At 44.4% G+C, this 18272-nt stretch overlaps 1 protein-coding gene across 7 annotated transcripts in view; it reads left to right on the top strand.

Moving 5' to 3' along the window:
- PHACTR3 (phosphatase and actin regulator 3) overlaps positions 1–18272 on the top strand; it is a 160423-nt gene that overhangs the window by 91654 nt on the left and 50497 nt on the right. For 4 of the 7 annotated variants that reach the window (XM_073309198.1, XM_073309200.1, XM_073309203.1 and 1 more), the window contains 4 exons: positions 1905–2084; positions 8153–8353; positions 13817–14084; positions 15596–15843. In XM_073309198.1, the coding sequence (XP_073165299.1) occupies positions 1905–2084; positions 8153–8353; positions 13817–14084; positions 15596–15843 (897 nt within the window). The remainder of the gene's footprint in view (positions 1–1904; positions 2085–8152; positions 8354–13816; positions 14085–15595; positions 15844–18272) is intronic. The other 3 variants (XM_073309201.1, XM_073309202.1, XM_073309199.1) reach the window with 2 other exon arrangements.

The raw sequence follows: 18272 nt of genomic DNA, 5'->3' as shown, positions 1-18272 counted from the left end.
AAGCATCCCCTGCTCACCCCTGTCCCATGGCTGGTGCCACAATGTGAGCAGTCTCACTCCCCTTTCCTCCCCGGCGTGGCTGAGTCCAGGCTAGGGACAATGTAGCCCAATGGGCACGACTGGAAATGATGCAGCAGCTTTCATTAACCATAGGTTGCTGTCTCCTGTTAACTCGGCCCGACCTGTGCCACTTCTGAGGATTTCCTTCATCACTGGGGGATGCACATCACCCCAGGGCTTGTAGAGTGGCAGGAGCAAGTTAATGATAAGGTTGTTCCTTGACTGCATTGCACAGTAATGGGCTGATTATTCCAGCATGGAAGAGCATTGCTTCTTCCCGAGATCACTTTCCGTGGCATTCTGGTGGTGTAGATTCTCTCATGTTTTCCTCATCCATGAGTATAAAGTTACCCTCTTTCCCCCCACCCTTGCTCAAAAATCTATGGGGTCAGTTTCACCCCTGCAAATCAATGCACTTGCTTCCAGCTCCAGCCACATCTCTACAGTGCTCTGAGGATGTGGTGTCCACCTCTGACCAGGGACCTCATAGTTCTCAGTCTTAGACACTCCTCATTAGAAGGTCATCGACAGGGCTGTCTTATTTCATGAGTCATTACAGTTTCCTTAGGCAATGATTTAAAGGAGCTAACATTCTGTCTCAGTATCTTTATTATTGTGGTGCAGCCTTTGGTGGCTTGCCAAAGCAGCAGCAATCTCTTGGAGAACACAGGGCACTTACAAAGCAGAGCCACCCATTCTGCTCCTGGGAAACATTCATGGAGTTTTTCCCTTTTCGCTGTGAAGCGTAGATTTGATCAAATGTAAAATGTTTTATAGCACATGGAAGAAAAGCTCTGTCTTACAAATAGTGCAGACAGCTGTTAACGTGCCAGTGATTCTGTATAGGCTGGCTTCACGATCAGCTGAAACATAGGCAATGAACTCTCCCCCCGCCCGCCCCTTTCCTTGTATCATAGCAACTGTGCTACTGCAGGGGCTATTTTAAGAACAGTAACTTTTCACCAAACGTGATTATGAGGCAGATTGGATGAGATCAGCCTATAAAAATATTGCATTAGCTCTGCAGCATTTGTAGGCTGACTTCTGATACCCTCACTCAAATGAGCAGAAACGTACTCTGCAAATGGTCTCGATATTAAAAAATAAGAAGCGGTCTGTGACTATTAACGCCTTTAAATCACTGTTTAAGAAACTTGTAATGAAATCATTCCAAGGAGAAGACAGCCTTGTCATGAACTTCTAATGAGGTGCGTCTAGGACTGAGAAATATAAGTTATCTAGTGAGAGGTGGACAGTGTACATACACATCATTGGAGAGAGCTGGCCCAAGCTGGAAGTAATTGCTTGATTTGCAATGGTAGTGTTGAGCCTGTACTTGCTGAGAGAGGATCAGGGAAGCGAGAGACAGCATAGTTTGTATTCCCACTGAGGAATGTTCCCTGCATTGGAAAATACTTAGGAAGCTAAAAAGGTGTCAGAGTGCTTACAGCTGTTGGGATTATCGGCAGAGGACCTCACTCCTCAGTGGGAGAGTATCAGAATCTGGCCCTATGTCAAGAGAGGTTTGGATTTCAGTTGTGCCCAAATATTTAATCCAACATTTTGAAAGGTGGGTGTCTAAAATGGAGCCCCTCCATGCACACTGAGGCACCCAGATATCAGTGGCCAGTGCAGAGCACCTACAAGGCCTGCTGGATGTCATTGGGAGCTGCAGGCACCCAGCACCTCTGAAAATGACACATGCTGCCAAAGCGAGCTCTTGCAAGGAATGCTGCAGGATAAGTGATAGGCTCTCTGTGCCTACGCTAATGAAAGAGAATGGCAAGATGTTTTCACTTTTGCAGCTGGTGACTTAATTAAGATTAAGTGATGTGGTGTTTTAGATGCTGGAGGCAAAGCAGGCGCTGCTGATGGTGCCACCAGATCAATGCAGAGTGACCCTTCATCCCCCGTATGCCAGGCACTTACCTCAGAAGAGATGCAGCAGGAAAGTACAGCAGTAACAACAAATGCAACCTCACTTGGCGAGGATCTGCACTCAGAGGAGCTAAAAGAGGATGCAGGTATTGGATATAACATGCTAAAGTGCTTCTATTGAGCTGCCATGCAATGAGTCCAATGAATTGGTGCATCAGAGAGCCAGAGCTCTGTGTTCAGTTCAGTCCCCTCCAGACCAGGTTAGCAATCAATCAGTCCAGTAAGAATAGTGATTTTTGAGATGTCCATTTTACTGAGGGACACACAAAGCCAGGAGCATTGGGATGAGTTGTGCACACAAACCATGACACCATGCCGTGTTGGTATTAGGAGAGTTCTTCCCTATACCAAGAATCTGACTGCATGTCAGGGGATGGGTAGCAGTAAAATGGCATGCAGACTGTAAGAGGCACCAGACCATCTTCCTTTAGATGCATGTCTGTGCATGAGCAGGCACACGCATTTATATTGTCACCCCAGCTGGAATCAGGGGACAATATTTACAAGGTATTTCCATTACTACAACGAACAGGCCTGTATCAATAGTACAGATAAACACAAACTGAGTTCCCTCCATCTAAACACCGATATATTTTGACCCAGATCAGAATATAAACCTGGATTTGGACCTGGTTAAGTCTGCTTTGCATTGTTCTAGCAGTGTAGGTTGAATGTTGTTCTAGCATTGAAAAGCTGATGTAAAGCTTACCTAAGTGGCTGGCTGAGGATATCTTTTGGGGTAGGGGAATCTTTCATTGGCATAATTCTGCCTGAATTCTGACATTTCTTAAATGTCAAGTGTGTGACTTTGCCAACATAATGTTCTTTTTAACATAGTGTTTTATATATAGTTTCTTAGGCTTTTATAAGAAACAAAATGAAAAAAAAAAAAAAAAAACAAACCAGAAATTTCATCCTGCAGAACCATAACAACTAGGGTGTCCAGATGTCCCGATTTTATAGGGACAGTCTCAATTTTTGGGACTTTTTCTTATATAGGCTCCTATTACCTCCACCTCCTGTCCTGATTTTTCACACTTGCTGCCTGGTCACCCTAATAACGACTCAGCAGGGTTAAAACCTTTAGAGCCACCACACAGACCTTGGCCACTTGAGCTAACAGAGTAACTGGTAGCAGTAGGTTGTCATCTCTATGTGGGTCAACCACCAGAAGGAGACGAGGTGCACATTTTGCCAGTGGATTGCAGTTAGTTGCTGACAGGAGAAGAATGTTGATATTCAGGAATCCCGTGTTCTATTCCCGATCCTGAGGGGAGTGGTTGTAGACCCTTCTGCCTTTGTCTCTTTCAGGCTGCCCGATTCCCAGTCTCCTGCCAAATCCTAGGCTCCTCAGCCCACTTCTCATACCAGGCCTCTCATTCCAGACCCTCACCCACCGCTTTCCTTGGCTCCTTGTCCCAGCCCCTCTCCTTTACCCCACTGCAGCTCTAAATACAACTCCATCCCCCTTACATCTCCCTGTTGATTTGATCAGAATTTGATTTATTTCTGTTGTCTAAGCATTGCTCTGAAGGGTTTTCCATTTCTGTCTTTTATACATTCCCAGCTCTCTCTTCCTCTCTGGTCTATTCTCCAGGATCACTGTTTTGCGTTTTTCATGACTATCAGATTGTTCCTCTGGTGCTTGTGGTAACTCCACTCCGCCACGAATTGTTTCCCCTCAGGTATTTCATCCCTTCTCCTACTTGCCCACAGCAGACAACAGATGACTTTTGTGCTATTGTATCAACCCATTTCTTTAAACCTAGCTTATCTTCTCTATTTCAACACGGTGTCTTATTTCATCATGAATGGTCCCAAAACAGATTTGTTATTCATGGGGCATCTAATATTTGTGCTTTCCCCCTTCTGTGTATCTTACAATGAAAACTAAACAAAGACTCAAAACACTCTAGCCCTGCATATAGTCGGCTTACATTAACTCACGCTCTTATTGCTGTTTTCCCCACCTCCTGTGGCCATTCCTACTGTGTTATTTTATCCACTGATGTGTCTTCTCTTGAATGAGAATGCACGCTTGGTAGGGTAGGGACTGTCCATTTCTCTGTGTTTGAACAGTGCCTAGTACAAAGGAGTCTCAGTCCTAATTGGGGTCCTCCAGGCACTACTGTGATTAATAATAAACTTCCTCTGTTAGACTATGGCGTGTCTATTCATCTGTTTCTCATCACGGTTTCCTTCACAATTGAAATCCCATTTGCAGAGTCCTAGTTTCTTGAATCGTTTCCATCTCATTTCTGAATTGTGGATGTCTCTATTAATTTCTTCCCAGATCTTCCCTATTTCCAGTGACCCTTACTAATGCCAGTTCTGTTCACCATCTGTCTGGCCTAACCTTTACTGTCGTCTGAATTTCTTTTTCTTCCCTTGGGATATGTATCAGTTCTCCAGCCTCAACACACTGAAAGGTGGGATTTAATTTTCCCAAACAGCATACTTCCTATGCAGCAATACCCACTCCTGTTTGTTCTATGTCCTATTAGCTCCTCTTTACCAACCTCTGGCAAATCCTCCATTCTAGATCCTATCCTGTTTCCACTGAAGTTAGCGTATTGGAGAAAGCCTCCTGCATTGGCTTGAATTGGAGTGTTGGAAATTCAAGAAATAATATGGTCCACACCTGTCCATGTGTATATATTTCACCATTGTGTGTATTCAATTTTATGTTATTTAGATAAAGGTCTACTGTGTGTGTATATATATATATATATATATATATATATATATATATATATATATATATATATATATATATATATATATATAAATAAAGGAGAACAGGCCAGCAACACAGGATTCCATTTAAAATTTTTAAACTTGTCTAATTTGCTGGAGTTCAGATGAAAAGTTAAACTCAAACAAACAAACCAACCAACCAAAAAAAAAAAAAAAGAAAGAAACCCAGACACACACACCCAAATAGCAAAACTTGGAATTTCCATGGTGTATTCTGAATGTTTCTGCATTTCTAAACATGTGGTATTCAGACAGAAATGTGTTCTTCTGGTTTATCAGCGGACAGTTTTTCATGGCAGTATCACCCAAAGGTTCCCAGCCCAGTGGAAAACGGAAAAACTTTGGTTTTGAAAATTATATTCTGGGAATTTTGTCATGGTCTCAAGGCCAGAGCCCAGAATGAGGAATCTGGAGTTCTAGATTCTAGTCCCTCCTCTGCCACTGCCTTGCTTTGCAACATCATAGAATCAGAGAATTCAAGGTTGGAAGGGACCTTAGGAGGTCATCTAGTCCAACCCCCTGCTATCAATATCCAACTAAATCATCCCAATCCCCAATTAAATCATCCCAGCCAGGGCTTTGTCAAGCCTGACCTTAAAAACTTCTAAGGAAGAAGATTCTACCACCTCCCTAGGTAACCCATTCCAGTGCTTCACCACCCTCCTAGTGAAAAAGTTTTTCCTAATATCCAACCTAAACCTCCCCCACTACAACTTGAGACCATTACTCCTTGTTCTGTCATCTGCTAACACGGAGAACAGCCTAGATCCATACTCTTTTGAATCCCCTTTCAGGTAGTTGAAAGCAGCTATCAAATCCCCCCTCATTCTTCTCTTCTGCAAACTAAACAATCCCAGTTCCCTCAGCCTCTCCTCATAAGTCATGTGTTCCAGTCCCCTAATCAGTTTCGTTGCCTTCGGCTGGACGTTTTCCAATTTTTCCACATCCTTCTTGTAGTGTGGGGCCCAAACTGGACACAGTACTCCAGATGAGGCCTCACCAATGCCAAATAGAGGGGAATGATCATGTCCCTCGATCTGCTGGCAATGCTCCTACTTATACAGCCCAAAATGCCGTTAGCCTTCTTGGCAACAAGGGCACACTGTTGACTCATATCCAGCTTCTCATCCACTGTAACCCTTAGGTCCTTTTCTGCAGAACTGCTGCCTAGCCATTCAGTCCCTAGTCTGTAGCAGTGCATGGGATTTTTCCGTCCTAAGTGCAGAACTCTGCATTTGTCCTTGATGAACCTCATCAGATTTCTTTTGGCCCAGTCCTCTAATGTGTCTAGGTCCCTCTGTATCCTATCCCTACCCTCCAATGTATCTACCTCTCCCCGCAGCTTAGTGTCATCTGCAAACTTGCTGAGGGTGCAGTCCATGCCATCCTCCAGATCATTAATGAAGATATTGAACAAAACAGTTACGTCCTGCTATTGCTAAGCTGCTTGGTGCATAGTTCACACCTAAGCCCTGGCAGGATACTTGCACTAAGAGTTCCCCTGGTTATCTCATCCGCTGGGCCTCATCTGGAAGGTGTGCTCAGAGCACACCTAACCCACACAAAACATTGTACCCAATAGCTCAGTGGTTAGAACACTCACACAGGATGCAGGAAGCCCCAGTTCAAGTCACTGCTTCAAATAAGGCAGAGTGGAAATTTGAACCTACATCTTCCACATCTCAGAGGAATACTCTAACCACTAGTCTGTTGGCTATAAGGGGTGGGAGAGGGAATGACCACCACTGCTGTTTTTTGCAAAAAATGTTGGACTTGTCTTAGGCACCTAACTCCAGGAGCGGGTTCACGACCGTGAATCCCGAGTGGAGTTTGGTGGTAACTACTTTTGGAAGGTGGGGCTAGTTTCAGCAGCTCCTTCCTCACCTTGCTGGCTTTCTGGGTCTCCCATAGTAGCACCTAACTCTCCCCATTTATTGTAGAGGGAGCATGGACACCTAACTTGGGACTGAGGATTCCACTAGGTGGCAGGGCGCCTGGAGTTAGGTCTTGCACTTCTGAGCCTCAGTCTTCTTTGTGGATCTAGCCCAATTGACTAGCAACACCCTCCCTGTTCTCTCTCTCACAGCTGCAGCATTCCTGGGTTCCCAGCATTGAAACTCTATTGTCTTGATCCATTGCATTTCCTGGTTCTTGACTAATACTTAGATTTTACCCCTTCAGGGATACCTAACATCACTCATGAGTGGCTTCCTTTTGCTCTACTCCAGGTGGCTTAAGTGGTTTCTCCACCAAATAACCTCCATCAAATAAAGGATTGTTCTGCTTTCACCTTAGCATTTGGCCCCTGCTGTATAAATAGCAAATGATCTTTGAGGGCAACCATCACAAAATATCAATTTAAAAAAAAGAAAACAAAAAAAAATAGAGTGATTGCAATGACTTCCTTGAAAACTGAGGTGATTATTTCCCAATCACTCAACTCTGTTTGTCAACAAATTAAACGCTATTATCTTGCCAAGGCTATAGTGTCCGACTGCCTCACTGCTTTGGAGCCTTCTGGTTCCATTCTAAAAGCAAGGATGCAAATTGTTTGGACAGAGGCTGAGTGCTTCAGCACTTACTGACTTCCTTGGAATGGAGTGCACTCAACACCATTCAGGAGGCATTCCACAGCTTGTAGCGTCAGCCCCTTCGAGATGGCGAAGCTCATCCCATCTGCCCTACGTCCCAATGTCTATTCCCCGTTCTAGCATTGTTATTGTTATCCAAGGGAAGGTCTTCTTATATCAGGTTGTTTCAATCTTGGTTCCTAACATCATCCCCAAGAAAGACTGAGCCCCCCGGCATCAGATGGAATAGAGAGGAACCGGGCTGTAAGTTGAAGTCACATTTTAATAGGATTAAAATAAAAATTGCCAGGAAATCCTGCAGAGAGCAATCATAGAAAGATCTTTGAGGCTAAATTAAAAGTTAATCATTCCTTACCCTTCATTTGTGTTCCTAGCAAGGAAAAGTGCTCACATGGTAACTCTAAATCATTGCAGCTGGATTCTACAAGTTAATCAACTGCAGTTCTCAAAAGCCACTATACCCTGCTGTCCTCATTATAGAAAAGAACATAAGACATTTTTTTGGGGAGGGAGGGAGGAAATGAGTAAAGGCCATTTGGCCCTTCAAGGCTCATCAGTTTCCTTAGGAACATAGTATCTAACTGTTTCTTCAGTTATTCCAGTGTGTTTTATTTTTACCTCAACACCCGTGGCTGGTAGGCTACTGCACACATTCGTTATTTTCACCGTGGGAAAAAACATGCTGCTAGCTGTATGCCACGAATTCCATTTTCCTGAATCTTTCTGGGATGGCCCCTTGGTTTATTGTCATTGTCATCATTAATCTCATGTCTCATTAAGTCTACTGCTTCTGATCCTTTTCCTAGCCAAGAAACCTTCCGTGTCCACTGAAGAACTAGAAGATGCCCGCCTGCCAGTAACCGAAGAGACTCCACAAGCCTTACTTATTTCTGAATCCACAGATTCCCCACAGAAACCAATGGAAAGAAACCTAGCACAGCTCCCCAGCCCCCCTTCACTTCCACTTCCACCACCTAAGGCAATCTCCAAAATCAAGAGTGTAACAGGTTAGTCGTGTTGGTCAATAAAGTCTCTTTCATCCCATCGACATTGTCCTCTCCTTGTATATCATTTTGCTCCTATATATATATTTTGGGTCAGTTACTTAGTTGGTGTAAATCAATGTCATACCATTGATGTGAATGGAGCATTAATGATTTACACCAGCTGAGGACCTTGACCCTGATCTAGAAGCACTAAGTCTTTGCATGTTGCACATATATCTTACCTGTCCTGATTTGTTTATTGCAGGAGGCTCCAGTAAGTCTACCTGCACTAATCCATGTAAAGCAGATGACACTGACAGCAACCATTTACCAAATCAGCAGCTTGTGTATGACTTGCCACAAGTCGCTAGGAAACACAAGGAAGGTTTAAGTGCTTTTTGCTATACAGAATCACAGTGTGATAACAGTACAGAAGCAGTGAACGCAGCTGTCAACTGCAGAGCTCAAGTCAATAGGTCCTTCAAAGCTTTCTGCCTGAAGGATTTGCTCATTAGGGTAGGTCTAAATTAGAGCTGTGCAAGCTCCTCTAATGACATATGAACAGTTCACCCAAACTTTCACAACCCACTCCTGCATCTCAGGTTTCACTCTGAATTTCAGGTTCAAACACACTCAGCCTGATTATCTAATGTGCCACCACAGTGATCTTACACTTTTTACCACTTCCAGCAGTGCAAAGGAGTTTAAAGTGAGTATAACAGTGATTTATTCCCACTGAAAGGCTCCTTTACACTGCCAGAGTACACCCATAATCCGGCATTTTAAACTGCTAACTGACAACCATTGTTCCTGCAATCATTTGCATTCCCAACTTACTGGTACAAAAAAAGAGGCCCCGTTTGCAAGGTCGCCATGAAGCAGAAGATCATAGGGTGCTGCTCTAATGACTAAGACTGGTTGAAAGTTTTCTGTCTCAGCTGTTTTTCAATGGAAAATTGGGTTTTCACCAACATTATTTTTCTTGCTAAAAGTGTCTGCTTTTCATGGAAAACTTTTTTAAAAACAAAATATAATGGCCAAAACCAAAAAATTGTGTGTTTTCAGCTGAAAACTGAAATATTTCAATTCAAAATGGTGCTTCATGAGAGTTGCAGTTTGGATGCCTTTTGTTTCCATTCTTCTCTATGGGCCAGGCTCTCTGGCCAGACTACAGCTCCCATGATGCACCAAGACCCAGGACTACTATGACTCATTATCCTCTTCCCCTCATCACATGGGAGATACCGTCCTTCCTGAGAGCTCAACTCATACAGAAGAATGGGAGCATATGGCACCCAAAGTACAACTCCCATGAGGCACTTTGCAACACCATTTTGAATAGAAATGTTGTTTGCCAAAAAATATTTCATTTTTAGGTGAAATATTTCCATTTTGATATTTCATTTTTGTCTAAATTTTCTTCGGGGAAAAGCTATTTTTCAGCCAGCTCTAATAATGGCACACCTTCTTCAGTTCTGCTTCTGGGAGTGGGTGGAATTGAAAGCCCACATTGAACAAGTACCGTCAGTGGGGTGGAGGTGGGGAGAGGGGGAAGAGAGTGACATGAGAGAAAAAATAGAGGGGGTTGGAAAGCCCGTTATTTTATTTTTTCCCCTAACAGCGTTGGACGTGCTGATGGTGGGGGGAGGAGAGGGGAATAAGCAAAGCACTAATTAATCGCAAAAGGGGGTGGGGAATGGCAAGATACAAGATACCATTTTGTAAGATTATTCCCTGAACAGCTCTCATTAGGACAAACGAAGTGCCATTAACAAAAAAAGTGCTCAATGTTAACTTCAGCGACATCCAGGCTGAACTGGTCCCAGTGGGGCTCCAGGATCAAGGTAGCATAAAGGTGACAGTACAGTCCACCAACCCCTCAGCAGCTTGGCTAGACCAGAGTATCCTTCCCTATTGCACAGAGATAGAGTATGAATTAGGAGGTGTTGTGTGGCCTTCAAGCTGTGATTCAGTGGAGAGTGGAATGATCATAAATATCCATTGTGTGTTTCCACGGTGGCACATAATCAAAATCTCCTTGAGCTCAGATATATGTCTCCTGGTAGTTGAGGCTGTCTGCCCTCTGGGTATGGAGAGAGCATGCTGATCAGTTAAAAGGGAAGGAATTTAGATGCCACTGCTCTGTGGCAGTGTACTTTGCCTACTAGACAATCCAGTAGATGCTCCTATGCTTTAAAGTGTTCCAGGTTTGAGGAAGTAGATCACCTATGTAGATTTGATTCACTCTTTCAGCTGTAAGTATACATGCATACAGAGAGAAGAAGGATTGCCCTGTTGTTAGGGCATTGGCATGGGAGACATGGGTTTGATTCCCTGCTCTAACACAGACTTTGTGTGACCCTTCCCAAGTCACTTAGCCTCTTTGTGCCTCCATTTCCCATCTGTAAAATGTAGCACCGTCTTCCCTCAGCATGGGGAGGGAAGTGTTATGAGGATAAATACAATGAAGATTGTAAGGTGCTCATATATCAGTGCTAGAGATAGTATACATTTTGTCTCGTTAAATTACACACCGGGGCCTGATTTACAATCTGAGGTTTCCGCTTGGGCACACACACACACACACACACACCAGCAAACATCTCTGTGAGCACGAGACCAACACTAACAGCTGCACGTGCACAGGTGTCGTGTTTTGAAGGTGCAACACGCATTTCCTGGGTGCAAATGCTTGCACATGCCGGCACTGGAGTTTTCAAAGAGCACCGCATAATTTTTGTGCCTACAAAGGGCGCGCCCATGAACATCCTTTTCCACATATGGACTCTGGGTAGAAACCCAACTCAAAATTTAGCTCAAAATGCCGTAGAATTTCACCAGGTATCAGAGTTTTTGTATATTGTTATGTTGCATGTTAGTAACTAACCACATATTTCAAACAATCAGTTTCCACTAACTTATTCAGGATTTCACTTTACACTCTTGATTTTCTATCTGATACACCGGACCCTCACTAGAACGCACATCTATATAGCACGAATTCGCATATAACGCGGTCGCGGCCATGGATCCCAAATTTAATTACTTTAATTGCAATTCATTTTAATGTGGTACCGCACATGGATCCCAAATCCCGCGTTCTAGCGAGGGTCCAGTGTAATCTGTACTATAATTCGATACTTTAGTAATTTTGTTTATTATTTTTAATTTGAAACTTGAAAAATATTTGATCCTTAAAAAAAAATAATCTACTCAAATATATGCCCACTGGACAAAATCCTGCCCTGGGTTACATCGTTGACTTTGTGGGTTGTGCCAGATTTTCACCAGTGTCCATGAGAGCAGGGTTTGGATACCTGTAAGGAGACCTACAGCACAATTGTCCTGGAAGGAAATATCTTGATAACCTGTGTTTATTATTATCCTTAAAGTGCTAGACCTCATTTTGAACATCTCCTGTTTTCTCTTGCAAGTTACTGGGCTAACCAAGAGCCAACTCTTGAAATCCTTGCACAGAAATGTCAGGATACCACTGATAGCAGTGGGAGTTTTGGCTGGATAAGGGCAACAGAATTTACCTCACAGAAAATTAGAATGGTAAGGAGGGCCTGTAGAAAGACAAGGTTGGGAGGTAACATCTATTATTGGATCAGCTTCTGTGGGTGAAGGAGACAAGCTTTCAAGCTACACAGGTCATACCTGAAGAAGAGCTCTGTGCAGTTTGAAGGGTCTCTCTTTCACCAGCAGAAGTTGTTCTAATAAAAGATATTACCTCACCCAGCTTGTGTCTCTAATATCCTGGAACCAACGTATCTACCACTGCAATGAAAAAGGGTATGTGTCAGTTTAAATTCTTATTATCAACACTAGGTGGCAACGAGAGAAAAGGAATAGCCTTCTACACAATCCAACCAAAAAGATCTCCTGCACTGGTGTGTCTCCAGTGTAGAAAGTACCACAACCCCGTACAGATATGTGGCCAGCAAAGTGCAATGAAAAGAATAAGAGAACTGCAGAAGAGAAAAAGTGAAGCAACATCTCTCTCAAACAAGGCTATTACCCCAGCACCCCTCATGCAGTCTTAACCGGGGGAGGGGGGGGGGATATCAGAGGCACAGCAATAGAAGAGGCAGGTGTTTGTTGCACTGGGGCAATAGATATGAGTGATGGGATGGAATTGGAGAGGAGAACGTCAGGGACGGGCTATTCAGAAAAGAGAACAATCACTTCAGCCCAGAATTTAAAAGGAGACCGGCTATAAAGATTTTAATGTAAGATTTCCAAGCTGCATTAGGGGTTTGGATGCCCAGTTCCCACTAAAAATCAATCCAAATCCCCTAAGTGGCTTCAAAAAAAGTTCTCTCAGTTTTGGGTACAAAAAGCATCAGTTAAACATCCCCCCCACTCCTCTTCCCACTCCTTGGTACTCAACCCCACTTCGTTCTTACCTGAAATGCTTTTGGAACACATCAGCTCTGGCAAGTTTGGCTGAACTAGCTAATATCACCATATCTCACAAGCTCTGGTGTTTCCCTATATGGGGTGAGAGGCTGGGGTCCATTATGGTGTAGGGAGAGAAGGGCAGAGAATGGATTTTGGCACATTTTGACCTCAGCGAAGACCAGATTGTGTAAATTTAAATCAATCATCTAGAGCTCAGCAGAGAAAGTGCAAGATTGGAAAGCCTGGCTGGTAGCCATCAGGGTTTATTAGGGATCAGGGAGAGGGGGTTTGGGAGTAGTGTTCCCTCTAATTTTTATGTCCAAGAGCGGAATGAATTTTGTTATGTGCACCAATATGGAGGTGGTCTGTGGCAGGGGTGGGACCAAGGGGTTCTGGGAGGGGGCTCAGGACTGGAGCAGAGGGTTGGGTGCAGGAGGTGAGGGCTCTGGCTGGGGGTGAAGGCTCTGGGGTGGTGCCAGGGATAAGGGGTTCGGGTTGCAGAAGGGGGCTCAGGGCTGGGGTGTGAGGACTCCGGCTGGGGATGTGGGCTCTGGGGTGGGGCCAGGAATTCAGGCTGCCCCGGGGCTGTGGCGGGGAGAGACGACTCTCCCCAACCCTCTTTTGCCGCAGCAGCTCGGGGCCGAGGGAGAGGCTCCTGGCCATGGCAACTCCGGCTGTGGGAGGGGTGCCTCTCCACCACCATGGCAACTCCTGTGGGGTTGGGCTGGGCCAGGCTAGCCTGGGGTAGGGGCACTTCTCCCTGCCTGCGTGGCCCTTTATAGCCTACTGCAATGCTGCACAGCTTCGAGGGAACTTAGGTTGGGAGTCAGGCATGGATTGGTGAGTTTGGGCAGAAAGAAAGAAGAATCCAATTGGGAGAGGGGAGATTATTCATTTTTCCAGGCTAAATCTTTGCAGCATCCGTCCTTTGGCTTCAGATTGTTTGAGTATATAAGTCTCACCACACAAGCCACATTCCCACTTTGCAATGGCACAACAACGACACCATTTTTACCTGTCCAGCATGTAGAATCAACCTCAACCGAGGCTCAGTGTGACTTTTTATCACTTTATTTTCAGCAGCAGGATGTGAAGTAGATGAGCCAGCAGGGAAATCCCCTCCTTCCACTATCCTGAAGAATTATGTCATTGTTGGTTCCTCCCAAATCTCAGGACAAGCTGCCCTCTTCCATACACCAGGCCAGAAAGGTTCCGATCCCCATGTCAGAGGCCAGCTACCAACACCGACTGGTTCCCCTCATCCAGCTGCTGTCCACCTGCCTTTACCTCCCAGTAGAGTCATTGAGGAGCTCCACAGGGCTCTGGCCACTAAACATCGGCAGGATAGGTAAGTATAGCACATAGAGGCACAGTGAATACCAGGAAACAGTATTCTTTCAATGAAAGTATTTTTCATAATACAAATTCCTGGTCAGAAAATATTTTTGCTTGTCGTTAACACGCCACCCGTTTAGTCTGATTAAAATCAGGTTGGTTCTGTCTGGACACTGCTTGGTGGCTCTATTTCGGGCAGCAATCCCTGGTTAAAACGTGTCAGCTGTTACTTTATAATACGCTACTTTTATGACAGGGAAGCTACTGCAACATGGAAATAAGAGATCAAAGAGGTGGAATCATTTGCTAATCCTCAGCCCCAGTGTAAGAGGTGGCTCACCACAGAAGCAGGATATCAAAATTTAGTAATTTAGATAGTGAAGTCCTCCTGAAAGAACTGCACCCTTTCAGACCACACACACACACACCACTTTCATCCTGTTGGAGAGGAACTGATGTGAGGTCAAATGTTCAAAACTGCACAACGACGCATGACTACTCTGCAGGCAAAATCCCAAGGTTGCATGCACAAACCAGGCAATTGCACCCGCAAATGGCCAGTTCTGATCACTGGTGTGCAAAATTACCAGATCTGAAAAATTACCTGATTTTGCTAGAAATAGCCATGGCCTTCTCTAACCTCCTGAAGCTTTCCAGATCATAGCTTTGCTGTCAGCCCATGGCTTCTCTGAATTGTTCCTCTGCTGTGCTCCCCCCAAGTCCTCCTGATCTCTTCTGTCTGTCCCCTTTATTAATTGATGCTATAACTTTATAAGCATAAACAGATCTACCAATGAGATGATCCTCTTCCCAATTAAAGACCTGAACCAACACAAGGAAAGGGGTCGGTTTCCCCATCTGCAAAGTGAATTGAAGAATAACCTATCCCAGAAGATTAACTGGTTACTGCTTACTGTAGCCCTGTGAAGATGCTATACAAGTGCTCAGTATTATTACTTTAGTAACTCTTGGCTTCTACATGAGCATATACGGTGCCTTGTTTTGCAATACACATGGCTACATAGGAGTGTGTTGGGGACATTGTCTGGTTTTCATTAGAAACCCTCCACTGCAGCAACAGAGAAAGACAAAGGTAATTCCTAAGCTATATGGTTGGTAACATTTCTCAATGCCACAACAATCTTTCTCACAGGAAATTGCCGTTTCCAGGCCCTGTTAAATCCTTGTCAGGATCACAAACAGGATCAGGGCAATTCTTCATACAATGCATGTTTTACATTAGAAGCACATGCTGTGTTCTTTCAAAAGGTCAGCATGGTACAGCACACAACTATAATAAAAAAACACATTAATTATTCCCCTCCTGTACCGTATTCTTGTGACACCGATTGAATAGTGGAATAGCCCCAGACATTCTCATGGCGATTCTGAGAATGCAGTCCAATGATGTCCCTTGTACATCACACTGAGGACATGATGCCTGTGTTCATCTAATGCTAGGTTTTTACTATGGCTTTAAAATGGACCTGTCTGACAACCCAATTGTGTGCCTTCCATCCACAGCTTTCATGGCAGAGAAAGCAAAGGGTCTCCCAAAAAAAGAGTGGATGTCCGTCCACCCAGAACATCTAGCATTGAGGGCAACAAAGAAAAGGAGAATGCACTGAGCCACAGTAATGAGCCGGAGCACAAGCGGAACTCAGTCAAAGAGTCAGATGAAAACAAAGAAAACCTGATCATGAACTCAGAACTCAAGGACAACTTGGTTTTCTATCAGGATGAAGAGGTGTTGAATGACTCCATCATTTCTGGTAAGGAAAGTTAATTTAATATCCTTTTGAAAATATACCACTTCAGTAGACAGGAATGGTCCATGAAGTGGGCTGTAGCCCACGAAAGCTTATGCTCTAATAAATTTGTTAGTCTCTAAGGTGCCACAAGTCCTCCTGTCCTTCTTGCGGATACAGACTAACACGGCTGCTACTCTGAAACCTGTCAAAATACATCAGTGTACGAGTGTGAAAATACACTGTTATGGCACATTTTTTGTGCATGGATTCTCAGTGAATAGACAGTGCTAAAGTTATGCCTGAACGATGTGGTTTGTGCTCATGTCTGTCTTGGTAACTACAGCACACCAAAAATGGCATTTAGAGTTACATAGATAATTAAAAAAAAAAAAAAAAAAAGAAAAGAAAAGAAAAGGAGGACTTGTGGCACCTTAGAGACAAACAAATTTATTTGAGCATAAGCTTTCGTGAGCTACAGCTCACTTCGTCGGATGCATACTGTGGAAAATACAGTGGGGAGATTTATATACACAGAGAACAAGAAACAATGGGTGTTACCACACACACTGTAACGAGAGTGATCAGGTAAGGAGAGCAGAGGGAAAAAGACCTTTTGTAGTGATAATCAAGGTGGGCCATTTCCAGCAGTTGACAAGAACATCTGAGGAACGGGGGGGGGGGGGGGGGGGGGGAGGGAGGGAGAGAAATAAACATGGGGAAATAGTTTTACTTTGTGTAATGACCCATCCACTCCCAGTCTTTATTCAAGCCTAAATTAATTGCAAATTAATTCCAATTCAGCAGTCTCTCGTTGGAAACAACAGACTGGACTTCTACATAGAGTGCTTCCGCCAACGTGCACGGGCTGAAATTGTGGAAAAGCTGCATCACTTGCCCCATAACCTCAGCCATGTAGAACACAATGCCATCCATAGCCTCAGAAACAACGCTGACATCATAATCAAAAAGGCTGACAAAGGAGGTGCTGTCGTCATCATGAATAGGTCGGAATATGAACAAGAGGCTGCTAGGCAGCTCTCCAACACCACTTTCTACAAGCCATTACCCTCTGATCCCACTGAGGGTTACCAAAAGAAACTACAGCATTTGCTCAAGAAACTCCCTGAAAAAGCACAAGAACAAATCCGCACAGACACACCCCTGGAACTCTGACCAGGGGTATTCTATCTGCTACCCAAGATCCATAAACCTAGAAACGCTGGACGCCCCATCATCTCAGGCATTGGCACCCTGACAGCAGGATTGTTTGGCTATGTAGACTCCCTCCTCAGGCCCTATGCTACCAGTACTCCCAGCTATCTTCGAGACACCACTGACTTTCTGAGGAAAGTACAATCCATCGGTGATCTTCCAGAAAACACCATCCTAGCCACCATGGATGTAGAAGCCCTCTACACCAACATTCCACACAAAGATGGACTAAAAGCTGGCAAGAACACTATCCCCGAGAATGTCACGGCAAACCTGGTGGCTGAACTTTGTCCTCACCCATAACTATTTCACATTTGAGGACAATGTATACCTTCAAATCAGCGGCACTGCTATGGGTACCCGCATGGCCCCACAATATGCCAACATTTTTATGGCTGACTTGGAACAACGCTTCCTCAGCTCTTGTCCCCTAAAGCCCCTACTCTACTTGCACTACATTGATGACATCTTCGTCATCTGGACCTATGGAAGAGAAGCCCTTGAGGAATTCCACCATGATTTCAACAATTTCCATCCCACCATCAACCTCAGCCTGGACCAGTCCACACAAGAGATCCACTTCCTGGACACTACGGTGCTAATAAGCGATGGTCACATAAACACCACCCTATACCGGAAACCTACTGACTGCTATGCCTACCTACATGCCTCCAGCTTTCATGCAGACAACACCACATGATCCATTCTCTACAGCCAAGCTCTACGATACAACTGCATCTGCTCCAACCCCTCAGAGACAAACACCTACAAGATCTCTATCAAGCGTTCTTACAACTACAATACCCACCTGCTGAAGTGAAGAAACAGACTGACAGAGCCAGAAGAGTATCCAGAAGTTACCTACTACAGGACAGGCCCAACAAAGAAAATAACAGAACGCCACTAGCCATCACCTTCAGCCCCCAATTAAAACCTCTCCAATGCATCATCAAGGATCTACAACCTATCCTGAAGGACGACCCATCACTCTCACAGATCTTGGGAGACAGGCCAGTCCTTGCTTACAGACAGCCTGCAAACTTAAGCAACCACACACCACACAACAGAACCACTAACCCAGGAACCTATCCTTGCAACAAAGCCCGTTGCCAACTGTGTCCATATATCTATTCAGGGGACACCATCATAGGGCCTAATCACATCAGCCACACTATCAGAGGCTCATTCACCTGCACATCTACCAATGTGATATATGCCATCATGTGCCAGCGATGCCC

The sequence above is a fragment of the Lepidochelys kempii genome, chromosome 13 (assembly GCF_965140265.1).
Source record: "Lepidochelys kempii isolate rLepKem1 chromosome 13, rLepKem1.hap2, whole genome shotgun sequence".
NCBI lineage: Eukaryota > Metazoa > Chordata > Testudines > Cheloniidae > Lepidochelys > Lepidochelys kempii.
This window is presented reverse-complemented; position numbering and strand designations above follow the sequence as displayed.